Below are 14791 nucleotides of genomic sequence, written 5' to 3'. Positions count from 1 at the left end.
GATCTATTTAGTTTCCTTTCAGCTTTGATTTGGATCCATGTTTATATTCATATACTTCTAATAGGAAATTAATATCTGCATACCGTGATCCATACATTATTACAAATAAAACTAGAGCAATACTATAGATTATAGAGGTTATCTGCATATATTATGAGTGCCGTTACAATTTATGTATGATTCTAAATTAAATTTGGCCCAAGCTGATTAAAGGAGAATTCTTTTATTACGGACGAGTTAATTTACTGGAATCTAATATTCATAGGCTTAGTTTTAGCACAACAACAAACCAAAAAAAAAAAGGACTAATATCAAATCCATTACGTTACATTCTGAAGTAGATGATCTCGGTCTAATTCACCGACACTGAATCAATCAATCACTCTTTAGAAGGTGAAGTAAAGCTAACAATGGAGGTTGGTTTGTCCGGCTGACCAGTCCAATAATCTTATGGGGATCCTGCATGAACGGTGAGGGTTCATCCAAACATGAGAACTATTTGACCCAGTTAAACGGTTGCCGTTAGAATTTAAACATGAGAACACTCATAGTATGAGCTCCTAAAACCATGTGAGCACAATCCCATCAGCCTATTTGGTACTTTGGTTCGAGGCTTTAAATTTCTTATTACTTAGTGATAGGATATCTCGTTTAATGTTTCTTTAGTTTTATGCTTATATTGTCAATCCAATTAGAAAATGTTTAAATTGTTAAGATTTGCAAAGACAAAATTTACATGTTATAGATTGGAAATTGAGTCGACTCCATGACTCAAAAATGAATTGTTTGGATGTAGTGTAACTTCTATATCTGGTTTGCTGTGCTTATTTCTTAAATTTGAATTTGGTAGCTTAAAACAGGTTTAATAAATATGACATTTAGTTATAAACCGATTTAGTGATATCATGATTATATTTGATGTGATACGAAAAAGTAATAATTTTAGAAGAAGAAGAAGAAGAAGAAGAAGAAGAAGAAGAAGAAGAAGAGAGTAACCAATCCATATTTACATTATGTTAAAATGTATCACTATATAAGGGCCTAAAATAGCGAAAGACGTAAAATCTATCTATACAAAAAGGTCTACCAAAATATGCTGTTGTACATAAAACTGGGTTTTCTCTTAATTCAAGTCATTCCATTTCATGATTCATAGTTCTATCCTGTACGAGAGTGAATTCTAGCGATAATATGCTTCAACTAATATATGGAACTTGATATACACATTTGACAAATTTCAAAGATATTAAAGTTAAACCAAATTGAAGGTGTGAATTTAAGGTTTCTAACACAATCAGGCTGACCTATATAAATTATAGAATTAATTGCACTATGAACTAAGCTAACTCATTTCAATTAAAAAAAACAAAATATAAGGAAAATCTGCGATGAATGTTACAAACTTACCCTATCTCCATCTCTTAGTCGAGACTAGATCACGCTAGCTCCTACAGAATCTGGTTTATTCATGACCAACCTGTTTTCCGGTCATTGTTTATCTATTTGTCCAAAAAGAAATTATATGGACATCAATAAAGAGAGGAGGATACATCAATGGAAGGTACTAAAATGGTGGTGTGTTCCAGAGCCGATTTTCAGAATGACAGGATGAGTAATCCAACCATGAAATATCTAGAAAGTCAAAATTTGTTATTTATTTCAGTAGAACAAGAGAAGCCCTCGATGGAAGAACAAAATGACTCTAAGCTCAATGATTGATTCAAACGTAGATCTTAGTTCATAAAAACTAGAAACTACCAGCACAGGTTGGTCAGTTAAACAAGCAACTCCATGAAGCGGCTAAACAGTTTACACTCCTTAATAGAGGATCTAGTTTTATGTGTAAGCAAGTATATGCACTACTATAAGAACATTTAGTATATAGGTCTTGACCCATGTAAGAACACAATCAAGATAAAAGTTCACCGAAACCCAACTGCAACTCTAGTTTAGTTGAGCATATAAGGTGGTATATTAGTACAAGATCCATAACTGGAGCATGCTGTTACCTATTATAGTCACTGTCACAGATATCCAATATCTGAATTTTTTGGCTCTAAAAAGGCAGGTGATCCTCACAAGCTTGTAAAACAGAAGGATAACTTGTACAAGTATTGGAAATTTACAAGGAGATACATGGAAAAACAGGTTGGGTCATAGATGTTAGTACTGGTCAGAGCCTACCGATATTTGATATTACAAAGATGAGCACAAAAATCAGGATGTTATATCATACATCTTAGCAAGAGTCGGAGGTTGAAGTTATGAGTTATGACAATTCAATAACATGTTTCCAAGTGCACCTAGCTTGGGGGGACTTTGATTAATAAAGTTAGTTAAGATGTGCAAGACTAGTTGGTCCGTAGAGAATTAATGATGGGGCAGTTTTTTTGTTAATGCAGTTAATGACTAAAATTTGGAGCAGTTTTAGTCCTTAACTGTCCCAATCAGTATTTTATCATGTAGATTAATGTATCTCTTTGTCCAAAGGTGCCTATATTTCATATATACTTATGGATATGATAAATCTCATTCATCCATTCATCATATAAATAGAGAGAGAAAACATGAAATTGGAGTTCTTCAAAAGCTTTCATATGATGACAATACTCAAAAAGAAATGATTTTAATTGCTTCAATATCTACTCATAACATCAGCAAGACGCACAGTAATACGTGTGTTCAACTTAAAGCTGCCCAAGAAAGAACAGTCTACTTACATTTATTTCTTGGAACATCTAATTCATTTGGGCACAGAGAACAGGTATATGGATGTGAAGTGTGAAAACAGAAAGTTCTATAGGGGAATTTAATGATATAACTAGACCTTAAGGCATTGTCTTTACCTTTCTTCAGCAACGGTCTGTTTCAAACATCACTGACAAGTGACAACATCTCCATTTACATTCTAATGTATTTTGTAAATTGGTACTTAGTACTAGAAACATTCCATCTATATATATTCTTGGTTCTGTAAGTCTTTAGAGGCTAAAATCTGCAATAATTAGATAATCATGTCTTCAGGAAAGAAAAACTTTGGTGAGACAAGAATGTAATATCAAAAAGGGGTATAAATACCCATAAGTTGCAAATCACTGTATAAATATATATATCATGAGTTGCGTCAGTAGGTAATCAATGACTGGCCAAGTGTTATTGACTAATAAACATGCACCATGACATACAAGGCCTCTTAAAGAAAAGCAGCTGGAATATCTAATAAAGGAGCAGCAAAAGAATTTGGAACTTGATCAGGACTTGCCTAATCCCTTTGTTGTCAAGGAGAAAGCAACTAAACAGAAAATATTTTACTCCAACCAACTTAAAACTCTTGCGAAAATTGATTGAAATAATCATCTTGATTAAGTTTAATTCCCTTCTTCCTCCATACTTGGTTATTTTTAAAAATTTGCATGGAAAAGGTAGCATAAAGAAAACAAGAAAATACAACCTCTGTGATTATTAAGAAGTGCAACAAGAAGATAAAAAGCCAAGAGAAGATTAACATAAAGGTACATTCTTTGCACTCACATTCCGACATCTCATTATCTCAAAATTCAACCTAAAGAGACTAAGAACCAGACCAACATCAGAAACCACAAGCATTAGGAATCCTAAATTAATCAGAATACAAGAGGAATTAGCTTATATCTGACCTTATTCATGTACTCCGTATACCTCTCCCCGAAGGTCTCCACCATCAGAGCCTCCTCCAACTCTGCCTTCCTCCCATAATAGACCAAGCACGTCGCAACAAGGAACAACAAGCTTAGCGGCGCCCTCAATGTGACACAATTTATCGCAAATAGCAGCATTGTCGATGCATAGATAGGATGCCGCACCCACCTGTATGGCCCAAATTGCACTACCGCCGTGGGCACCACCACCTTCTCCGAATAGTTAGCCAGGTATAGAACCGAATGATACCTCATAAAAAGCACCATGGCAATCAAGACCCATGTCCCCAAATTGGCCCATCCCCCCGAAATGAGATGCAATTCCGGCCCTTCATGTGCCGCGAGCCAATGCCCGATCAACACTAAGATTGCGAAACTAATCTGGAATGCACGGGGAAGGGCGACGTCCCACTTGGGATCATGGGCACGAGGGTAGAGATCACCGTAGAGGCGCTTGCGCACCGAGGCCTCGAAGAAGAAGAAGTAATGGTAGACAAAGAAGAGGGCGAAGGGCCAGCCTTCCAAGAACCCATTGAAGTGAGCAGGAGGGACCAATGTGAGCCAGGTGATGGCGGATGTCACGATGGCGAGCTGCTCGAAGACGGTGGCGGAGCCAAGCGAGCACTTGCGGAAGCAGTATAACCCATAGATTGCGAGAAGGAAAGCGAAAAGCCACGGCCAGAACACCCAGGTGAAGCTAAAGTAGGTCCAGAAGAAAGGGTTGAGGAGGAGGGAGGTAGTCCTTTTAACGGCGAAGATGGCGAGGGAGAGGAAGGCAGAGTACTTGCAGATGGTGAGAGGAGTGACGCGGGAGAGATCGAAGGAGGAGAAAGAGAATGGTTTTAACGCGGGAGAAGAGGAGGAAGAGGCTTGAACTTGCGTGCGCGAGAGGTGTTTGCGGTTTTGACTCAGAGAGATTTTAGCAGGGCTGGAGAAGGGGAGACGGATGAATTTGGAAGGCACCGCGAGAGAGGAGGAAGCGGAGAGGAGGAAGTGGGGTTTGGGTTTGGGATTGGGAGGAGATGGTGGGAGAGGGGGAGAGTGGAGGAAGCGAGTGGTAGTAGTTAACATTCTGATAAGGAGAGCTTCGCCCAAGGAGGGGTTTTAGGCCTTTTAGCTATGATTTCGATATTGGATAATGGACTGTGATGCTATTGACTATAAGCATTTGATTTGAATATTAGGATTCGTCGAAATTTTACCATTAAGTCCATGACTCACTATCACACATACAATTATTTCTTCAATTGGAATAATTGCAGCTGGATATTTGATTACAATAGCATCCAGAATATGTGTAATGTGTAGCACCTTAAAAAAAAGTTTTTCTTTAAATATAATTGTAACTAAATGATATTGCTGCTTATTACTGTGATCATCTTTTATAAAGTAAATAACAATTGTTTTTTTTTTAATCATTCATGAGCTCGAAGGCTAGAGAAAAAATCTCCTCCCTAGATACGAAGGCACTTAGGTTTCACCAAGCTTTTAGCTACTTAATATAGGCTTCAAATCATATGCGTCGCCGAACAATTGCTACGCCGTTGAGACCTGCTCCAAGTTGTTGTGTTTATTATTATTTTTTTAATCATTCATGAGCTATATACAAAGGTATATATGCTCCACTGAGCTTTTAGCTGCCTAATCTAGGCTTCAAGTCATATGTGTCGCCGAACAAAGTAACCGCACTATCGAGCCATCAACCGAATCGAGTCAGGCCACTAAACTACCAACTACCAAATAATTTCTCCACAATATTGTCTAGAGTTGGAGCTCATGACATCCTTGGTCATGGGCAAGGTACTTACCAACTGTATTAGAACTCTATTAGAGTTGGTCTATGTAAATAATAATGGTTTGAAAGGTGTTTGGTTACGGTCTAACATTTTTAATATATAAAATTTAAAATAATTATGTAAATATATAATAATATGTTATATATAAATCACCGTACCGGATTCTTTTAAAAATAAAAAGAGCATTCCATCTTGTCGTTCTAGTTCCTTCACAAAAATACATGAAACAAATCAAACCATTCTTTGAAGTATTCGAGTGGCAAAGTAGGTATAGAAATCAATATACGTTTAGTGATTAGCGAAGTTAGCAGGATGCAAGTGTGCCTTCAAAGAGTTCTTTTTTTTGTACAATGACTATATAATAAATTACTTGAGGAGGACTTACAAAAGACTATGGTTGTGCAATTGGCGCCATTCGAAGATCAAAAACTGGTCTAGCTAAAATGCCACTGGAAGAACAAACTACTAAGTAATATAACTTTTAATCAATCGAGTAACGGGTATTTTCTTCTAGTGAATGGCTTGAAACTGCGGTCTTCCTTCTTCTGCAGCGGCGTATCCTCAGGGGCCTAACAAATAGAAAAGTTTTTAGACAACAAAAGGATTATATCTCTTGTTAGGAAGCAAATGGATGCAAATGTCTATCTAAAATAGAAGAAGGAATGCTTGCTTTCCATCTCAAAACACAACATGATTATTTTTTAGAGATCACAATGGCATTGAACTATAAGAATTGATCATATACCTTGCTTGTGTTAGAAGAAGAATTAAACAGTAATTTGCTAGAAGACTGTGGTGATGAAGTGGAGCTTGTCTCCATAAAGCTCTCTTGTTTGGACACTTTGGATGTTGATAAAGAAGATGTAGATAATGGTTGTATTATCTTGCCATCCAAACGTCTTCCATTCCTCCCAAACCTCTTCAGCAGAGATTCTACCTTCGCATTATCCTGTTGCTCTGAAGTTACATTCACATGTTAAGTTATGATCCATAATAAATTAATACAGTTTTAGCATTAGATAGAAAGTAATTTTCGATCAGATATTATACTGCATATCAAGCAGAAAATCTATTATGATGGTTGACTTTTATTTTCTCTATTACTTTAGGCGTAGGACACCGCTACTGTCTAAATGTCTGCAAAATTCTTAAAATTAACTTCATTTCTATCAGTGTAAATTTTAAGCTGAATTTATGTTTAATTAGACTAATTAAATTTATACTGTATTAATTTTGAAGTAAAAGAACCATTCGAGTTCGATCATGTCCTACAGATAGGCAGTTGTTGCAAGTTTTTGTTTCGATAAGGTTTTGGCCTAATGAGTTTACAATGAAAGTTTAGACATTAGTATTTAGGATGTCAAAAAATAAATTGTAAACCAAACAGACCTAAAAATCTTTTCAAATCTTGGTACTTTTTGATCCCAAATTATAGAATTTTGTGGAACAAGAATTAGGAATTGAGCGATTCGATCCTACCAACATGGTAGAAGAAACAAATTTATATTGATCATGCAGTTAGAATGAGTGTAACAGAAAAGATAAGAATATAATTAAACTAAGAGAAATTATAACCTTGCTCTGATACCCTGCTAGATGCATTTGATAGTGCTGCTGTCTCAGGTTGCTTATAGTCAAGAGATGGTACAAAGTCCACCTCACAATCTGTCTCAATTATAGAAATGACATTACTAGGCTTCATTTCCAAGATATTAATGTAGTATTGCTGGTTATTGTGAGCTACCATGATGGCATCACCAATTGTTAAACAGGAGAAATTTCTCATGTTTCCTTCTAACCTGCATTAGAAAACAAGTGTTTCAGATAAAGATATATAAACTTAGAATCAAGTACTCAATAAGTATAATTAGAACTAAGATACATACACACTCTTTGGGTGTGAGATATCTAAGAAGGTCATTATCTGGGGCTACAATTTCATATATGTGCCCTTTGGGAGAGTGGCAATTTTTATTTTTGCAATATCTCCCTCTCTCAAGATCATGTTTTGCATCATCTGTAAGTCAAAAACAACATGCAATTAGCAGCTTATCATAAATAAGCTAAGTTTTCCGCATGAGATTGAGCTCTGAGATGCGTACCCAATTCGGCAAAAGGATTAGTCTTTCCTCAGTAGTAAACTCTAATATACTACAATGTGAAGTTCGCTTCGAAGTATGGTTGTAGAGTTTGAAAAGCATCGGATAATCAATATGCAGAGATGTTGGAGATTCACAGTGAGAACTTATTAGTGTTAAAACCATCAAATTTCTAGTGTGAAAGATCGAAATCAAGTATGGTGATACAAGTAGTAATACCAACAACAAGACACAAAAAGTATGATTCACACTTACCAAGCTGATCGAGAGTAGATTGTGGCATTATAACTGCAAAAGATCAATTGATCTGAACCAGGTATTGTTAAGAAGAATAGATACAAACAAGAAATAAAAAAGATCTACAGTATTATAAAAGGCTTACTTTTGTCTCCATTCTCCATATATGGCTGCAAGTAAGAAAAATAAGAGTATTAGAAAACTAATAAGCTAGAAGTAGAAGAGAGACTAATGTTCTAAATCATTATAGTAAATGCAAATATTTGCAGATTTTATTTAGTTGGAATTGTGTTATGAAATAACAGTCTCCTTATTAAGCAAGGAGACTGTTATTTCATAATGGAGAAACAAGGAGACTGTTATTAATAATGAAATGAATAAGGAGACTCATTATTTCATTATTAAGAAATAATGGAGAAATAAGGAGTTTCTTCTAAATAACCAATTAGAAATTTCGTCTTCAAAAGTTGTAATTTGGAACATTTTATTATGGAAGATCACATTGAAAATTAGTGGATATAAAGATAAGACAATGACCGGTTCTTGATATTAGTACAATTTAAATTATATGAACTGAGAAAGAGCAGGAGTTAGTACAAAAAAGTTCCTAAAATGAAGGAATTTAAATATCGTTAAATCAAATAGTCCATATTAGAAACTATTAGAATCGAAGAATAATATTAGCAACAAGCTTGTTTGTCTTCTTAGTTCTGCTATAAACCAATTACTAGGAGGACATAGAACTTCGCAGAATAGGCGAAAGGCTTCATGAAAATGGTTCATTAGAGTTCAAATTTCAAGGTCTGCTACAAATAATTTTCTAACATAAGTTGATGCTAATAAGTTGCTCGTTATATTAGATTAACATGCTAAGAAATTAATTTATAGATCATTTAGGAGTGAACTAAAAGAGAAAGATGCAGAAAATAAGCTATAACCATTAATCAGACCTTATTGAAGTATGAAACAGGGTAGCATCTATATGTCTGCTGGAATGACCTCTCACTGTATTCATAATCTTCGTCGGCATCCTGCCGCCATTGGTAACTAAGATATATATGTTAGAATATAAAACATACAAATTATTATTTTCTAATAACTTAAGTTTTTAGAGTATATTGTAAGTAACAAAAACTTACTTACAAAAATCATATTAACTATATTTAAAATATAGTGTCAAGTTTTTTTTAATATAAAATTTGATTAACAAGTTCATAAGATATTCTTAATCTAAAATCCAATGAGGTACCTTTCAAAATTAATTTCTCAAGAAATTTATCTCAAAATGTGCATTTTATTAGTAAACAACCCAATAAAAAACTATAACTAATCGTAATATGTATTCATTAATTATATGATTAAGTACTTTAAGCGCTATTGCTGCGAGTACTATATGCTGTTTTATTTTCTGACATCTCTAAGATTAGATCATTAAACTTTAATCACAGTGAAAACATCCACAACGCATTATACAGCATAAGATTAATCAAACAACAGTCCATGGAGTTACTATGACAGGAAAAGTAAGAGAACTTGTGATCCGAGGTGTTACGAAAAAGAAACGCCAAAAGGAAATTTGATGAGCTGAAGTGGAACTACGTTACCATCTTGACTGCAGAAAAGTTTTAGTGCCTAATGAGACTTATATATATATATATATCTCCGATTCCGTAAAGGTCTCGATCACAAATAGGGCGAATGTTAGGGTCGTATATGCAAAGCCGCGAGAGCTCGGATTCGATTTCGGGTAGATGGTGGAATTCTACTGGGAGTATTGATATATGTTCGTCTCGGATTCGTTGCCAACTCCGGTCGGATTCAGCTCAAGCTAACCCTAGTTTTTTTTTTCTCCTCTTTTCCCTCTCGTCTCTCGCGGGACAATCGAGCGGTTTTTTTTTTAAGATTCTTTACTCTCTTGCCTGCTCTTCTTCCATTTCCTCTCTCCTTCTCGTGGCGCCGCCGAAGCGGAACCCTAGGATAGCAACCGCGAGGTCACAATGGCGAAACGCGAGCTCTCGAGCAATATCAGGAACATGAAGGCGAGACTTCCAACTCCTCCGCCGTTCCCAATTGAAATATATATATTTCTCTCTCTGTCTGTTATCGACCCTAATAGTGAGATTTTGTTTTGGATTTCCAGTTTATGCAGAGGGCTGCATTAGTTCATAAGGCAGAGAAACCGAAGGAAGAAGAGGAGAACGAAAAGATTAAACCTGATGCGGAATTCCATGCTCCGGCTCTTCCAGTTAGAAAGTGGTGAGATCTCTTTACTTTTTCTGCCCGAGGTCTTTATTTTATTTTGATTACTTTCGTTATTTTGTCACTAGATCTCCTGAATTAAGTATGCGAACTGGAATAGGGCTATTACCTTTTTTTCTTCTTAAAAAGAAAAAAAAAATCTGATGTGATTTTCTGCAGTGGAAATTCTCAAAGAGACCATATTTACACAATTAAGAACGGTAATCATGTTAAGATTCGGTACCGTTAATGTCTTTGGTGATGAAAATCCTTGATGGTTTAGAGAAACTTGGAAAGGCTGCATTTCTGTGGCTTTGTGTTTGTCTTAAACCCTAGAAGATTTCTTTAGGATTTGGTAGTTGGTACTTCACTTTCTTTTCACTCTTCTGAGAAAGTAGTCTATTCTTACTTGTTAGGAGCTATTAGACCTTACAGATTCTTCTGTTTCCACCTGAATCTATTCTTCTCACTTTGTCTGAGGACCAGAGGTCTGTCACCTTTGTAAAGATTAAGAACAGTATTTTGGATTCAGTGAATGAGATGTAATTTTTTTTATATTAACATTCCAACGTCGAGATTGCTATAGGTAGGAGCTGTCACTATTTGAGAGGAGCTGAGTTTTGTCTTAATAACGAGTTATTTTATCAGCTGCCAAATATCAGTTGCCACAGGCCACCCTTCTTCAAGTTGAGACTTAGCACAATTTACTTCTTATATTCTGTAGCATTGTCATAATGGAGGGAAATCCTCAACCAGAAGCATTAAAAGGTCGGATGTCATTTCAGAGTTTTAATCCTTCCATCGATGTGAGTTTGAGAATTCTTCTATTAAACTCTGCTCCCACTACCCTCAGATGTTGTGCTCCTTACTTGAGCTTAGTCTTGTAGAATCTTACTTGAGCTTAGTCTTGTAGAAAATAAATGATGAGGCAGCAAGCATTAATCAGATGCAAACATCTCCTTCAAGTACCCGTGATCAAAATAGTCTAAGCTGCAACAGGTTTGTTGTTTGTCTTAACAAAAAAATGTATCATTATGATTGTGCAGCTCTTTTTGAGAATCTATTAACCTCATAAATTTCTTCTCAGTTGGCATATAGTATGTTCAAGTTTCAACAACATTCTTGCATCTGAGAACTATGGGCATGTAATATTTTTAATGGCCTCTTGTACCTGCGAACCATGGCATTTCCTGTAATCTATTTTTTTTTGTTCTATTCTTATTTCATCAGTGAAAATCCTACTGCTACTGGAAATTGGTACATCATAGCTGACTTTTGTATTGCTGGAACTAGAAAGAAGCATTTCTTATGCTATCTGCAAAACATTGCTTGATCTTAGACTGTCTTTGTATTCCCCAACTCACTCAACGTTCAACAAGGCAAGAACTAATTCCATCATTAAACAACTTATTTGAAGCCTTGAAAGTGACGGAATAGAAATATTGATTGGAAAAAGAAAACAAGGGGAATATAGGAATAGAAAGAGAGAAAAAGGTTGTTAGAGGAAGGTTAACCTACGTGAATATAACTTTTTATTAGATTGATTCCACTATAAAATGTTGGATATTTCCCTTGTGCAGCTGCTACATATGTAGGTTGAAAACCTAGGCCCCAAGAAATCCCTATTAGTTCATTTAGGACTTTCTGAAATAGTCCTTAAAATTCTGGTGAGTACTGAGTAGTATTTTAAATCGATCTGCCCTTGTGTCTTTGGCTTGTGAATTTCTTTCTTCTATTTGTTTATATCACTTTGTTCTCATTGTGCAATGACAGATTGTTAGATTTTCCTTGTTTACATCATTCTACCCTTTACTTTTATTTTTCTCCCTATTATTCTCTCTATCCTTAATTTTGTGTCTGATGTCATATCTGACATATATAATATGTAGGCTGGTGGATTTCTAATCCTAATTATTATGATCTCACTTTAATCAAAATTTTCCATTCAAAAGAGAATTTTAAGGGAACTAAGTTAAATGTTAGGATGTAGTTTCTAAGAGTGTAAGGTATATGGGGAAAGATTTGAATGGAAGCAGTGGATAGAACTATGATCAGACTACCGGCGACCAGCCAATGGTGGTTCACAAAGTCAAAAGTAGGCTGGTATCAAAAGTAGTGGGCATAAATACCCTGTGCAGTGAAAAGCATGAAACTAACTAATGCACTGGGCTTGCACTATTTGCCTTAGTTTTTTCTACAATGGATTTTGTTGATCACGGATTAGTGCTGTTCTTGAGTTCTATTATTCACTTCTTCCTCCATACTTGTCTGATAAAACTTAAAGGGATTAGGATTGATATATGTATCGGAGTACAATTCTAGCTAAAGCCTTGAGACTATTTGTTGTGGACCAATCAGGGATACTGGTATTTAACTATGAATTGGTGAAAAAAAAAAGGAAAAATAAAATGTAACATGTGAATTAGGGGTGCTAGTGGTGGTTAATACTTAATAATGAATTAGTGGAAAGATATGGAAAACAAAAACATAATATGTGACTTGGTAGTGGTGGTCAACTATGAATTAGTGGAATCTATTTAGAAGAAAAACATAATATGCATAGTGTTAGTGGTGGTTAACTATGAAACAGTGGAAACAATGGAAAGGGAAAACATATTATATAATGTAGTGCAGTTTTAGCTCCTAATGACCAGAAAAAAGTAATTCATGATCTTTGTCAGAAGCCGTATATGTTTCAAATCTCGGCTCAACATTTCAGATTTGCTATCAATGAATCTGGTTTGTGTTTGCAAATTCTATTTTCCACTATGGTATGTTTCCGTTGCTCAATATCTCCTTCTGATGTTCTCATTTGATCTCTGTGCTGATTCTATAGTCAAGCAGATGAGTCTCTACAGTTCAGTTATTGCTTAATGTAAACTATATGCAAGAAATAAAATTGTACTTTATTTTATGGTTATTGTATTTTCAGCTAATATTTTATCCAATGACAATGCAGAGTGGATAGTTCAGGGGACTCGAAAGATGCTAACACAGAAAATGATTCTCCATCAGACCTAAAAAGAAAGCAGCCTGAAAGGGAAGCAGATAAAGCATCTCCGAAAAAACTGCTGAAGAGTATAGGTGGGGACTATGATGGACAGTCATCCTTTCAAAATAATAGGAGAGGACATCATAAGTCAGAAAAACGTGAAAAGCTGGACTGGAATGCCCTCAGACGACCAAAAACAACAAACAAGAGCTAGATTTGCATAATAATTTACATTTGTACTTCACAATTATGTTTGTAACCAATCAGTTAGCTTCTCTCTGGGAAGTTTCCTCTAAGATTACTGGTATGTTACTTCCTGTTATCAGCTTTTGTCAACTCATGAGAATAACATGTTTTCTCCTTTATAACAAGCATTCTTGTAACCGCCTACTGGTTTAAGTCTTTAACTAGACGTCTCGTTATTTTGCACTGTGTGTTATAGGTTTACAGTCCCTTGGTGGTGTATTCCTTTTTTTTTTTTCCTTTCCATTTTTCATGGTCATTGGACTGCATTTCATTACAAAGCTTCTTGATGTTCATAATCGAGAGATTCTGATAGAAATTTAGCCAGGGTGATGTCGTTCTTCCATGAATAATTGTTTCTATAAAGGAAGTGTTTTTTGACGGAATGAGTAATATTAGAAAAAGAAAACTGATCAGCATAGTTTGGACTCTAATCAGTTGATGAAAGGCGTAAGAGAACTTTAAAAAATTATTCTGGTTATCGACTTGATGGATGTGTGCATTGCAGGCCTCAATTCGTTGAATCATATATTAGCTTGACAATTGTCTATTTAAAAATTGGACTGAAAATTTAAATCATTTGCATTTCTTTTTCAAAAAAAGGCGGTTTAATTTTGATTAATTAATTGCCATGGATACAAAATGACCTAGAGAAAGAGATGTGTATTACCTAGGTTAGGAGGCCTCTTGTCCCAAATACAACCATAACTCACAATAGTGACTTTATTGGCCTCAAGAAAGACACCAGAAATTGAATAGGACGAAAAAATGGGTAACACATGACAACACTCTTCAATCACGATTTAAAATATCCACCAAGAGTAAGGAATTAAACTCCATAAATATAGGAAAGTCCATCCTCCCTCTAATTGCTAGGAGTCCCTTGAGTAGGACTACTGCCTCAGCCATGAGAGGACTAAAAAATTGCGTGACGAGATCCAATGAGGATGAGGCATCAAGATCTGAGCAAAGCAAGAAACTAGTGTCACTCAAGATCAATAGATTGCTAAAGGAATCGTCAATTTTAAGCTCGATTGCACCGAGCGGCAGTGGCTCCTAGCTGATGAGGCGACGAGCATTGGATGAGGGGGGAGAGAGTTTCAAAGTACTCAAGTCAAGGCCACTGTTCTCCCCCAAACAGAAGTGATGGATTCACAAACAGAATTAAACATATTGGGAACCCACCGGAGCCGTAGCGAAAGCGAGTCTTCATAGGGCGATTGTCACTGCTTATGGACCCGAACCTGGGTGATCTATCCATGACCAGGATGAAGCTTGGGTGAAACTAAGTGGAGGTCCGAACCGACTGATGTTGAAGAATCAGCGGATGAGTTGTGGTTAGGGGTGAAATGCCACTCGAACCCAGAGCTAGCTGGTTCTCCCCGTTTTATCCTTCCAAACGTGCCCAGAAGGACACCAATGATAACCGGCACTAGTAGCCTTTCACGAGCGGGATCCTATGAATCAAGTCAATATTGATGAAAGTGGGCCACTTGGCCAACATAAACA

At 35.9% G+C, this 14791-nt stretch overlaps 2 protein-coding genes and 1 pseudogene across 2 annotated transcripts; 1 reads left to right on the top strand and 2 right to left on the bottom strand.

The window, feature by feature from the left end:
• Positions 1-308: 308 nt before the first annotated feature.
• LOC140788052 (uncharacterized) lies at positions 309-4821 on the bottom strand. The gene is made up of 2 exons (XM_073137156.1): positions 3657-4821; positions 309-459 (listed from the first exon to the last, which is right to left on the bottom strand). The coding sequence occupies exons 1-2, from the start codon at positions 4746-4748 to the stop codon at positions 376-378; spliced, it is 1176 nt and encodes a 391-aa protein (XP_072993257.1). The 5' UTR covers positions 4749-4821; the 3' UTR covers positions 309-375.
• A 2210-nt stretch (positions 4822-7031) lies between these two features.
• Positions 7032-7979, bottom strand: LOC140780292 (uncharacterized; annotated as a pseudogene).
• Positions 7980-9541: 1562 nt separating this feature from the next.
• Positions 9542-13468, top strand: LOC140780590 (uncharacterized). The gene is made up of 5 exons (XM_073126233.1): positions 9542-9848; positions 9950-10065; positions 10772-10853; positions 10961-11046; positions 13007-13468. The coding sequence occupies exons 1-5, from the start codon at positions 9807-9809 to the stop codon at positions 13251-13253; spliced, it is 573 nt and encodes a 190-aa protein (XP_072982334.1). The 5' UTR covers positions 9542-9806; the 3' UTR covers positions 13254-13468.
• Positions 13469-14791: the final 1323 nt, after the last annotated feature.

Source organism: Typha latifolia, chromosome 1 (assembly GCF_019914945.1).
Source record: "Typha latifolia isolate L0001 chromosome 1, TyphaL0001v2, whole genome shotgun sequence".
Lineage (NCBI taxonomy): Eukaryota > Viridiplantae > Streptophyta > Magnoliopsida > Poales > Typhaceae > Typha > Typha latifolia.
This window is presented reverse-complemented; position numbering and strand designations above follow the sequence as displayed.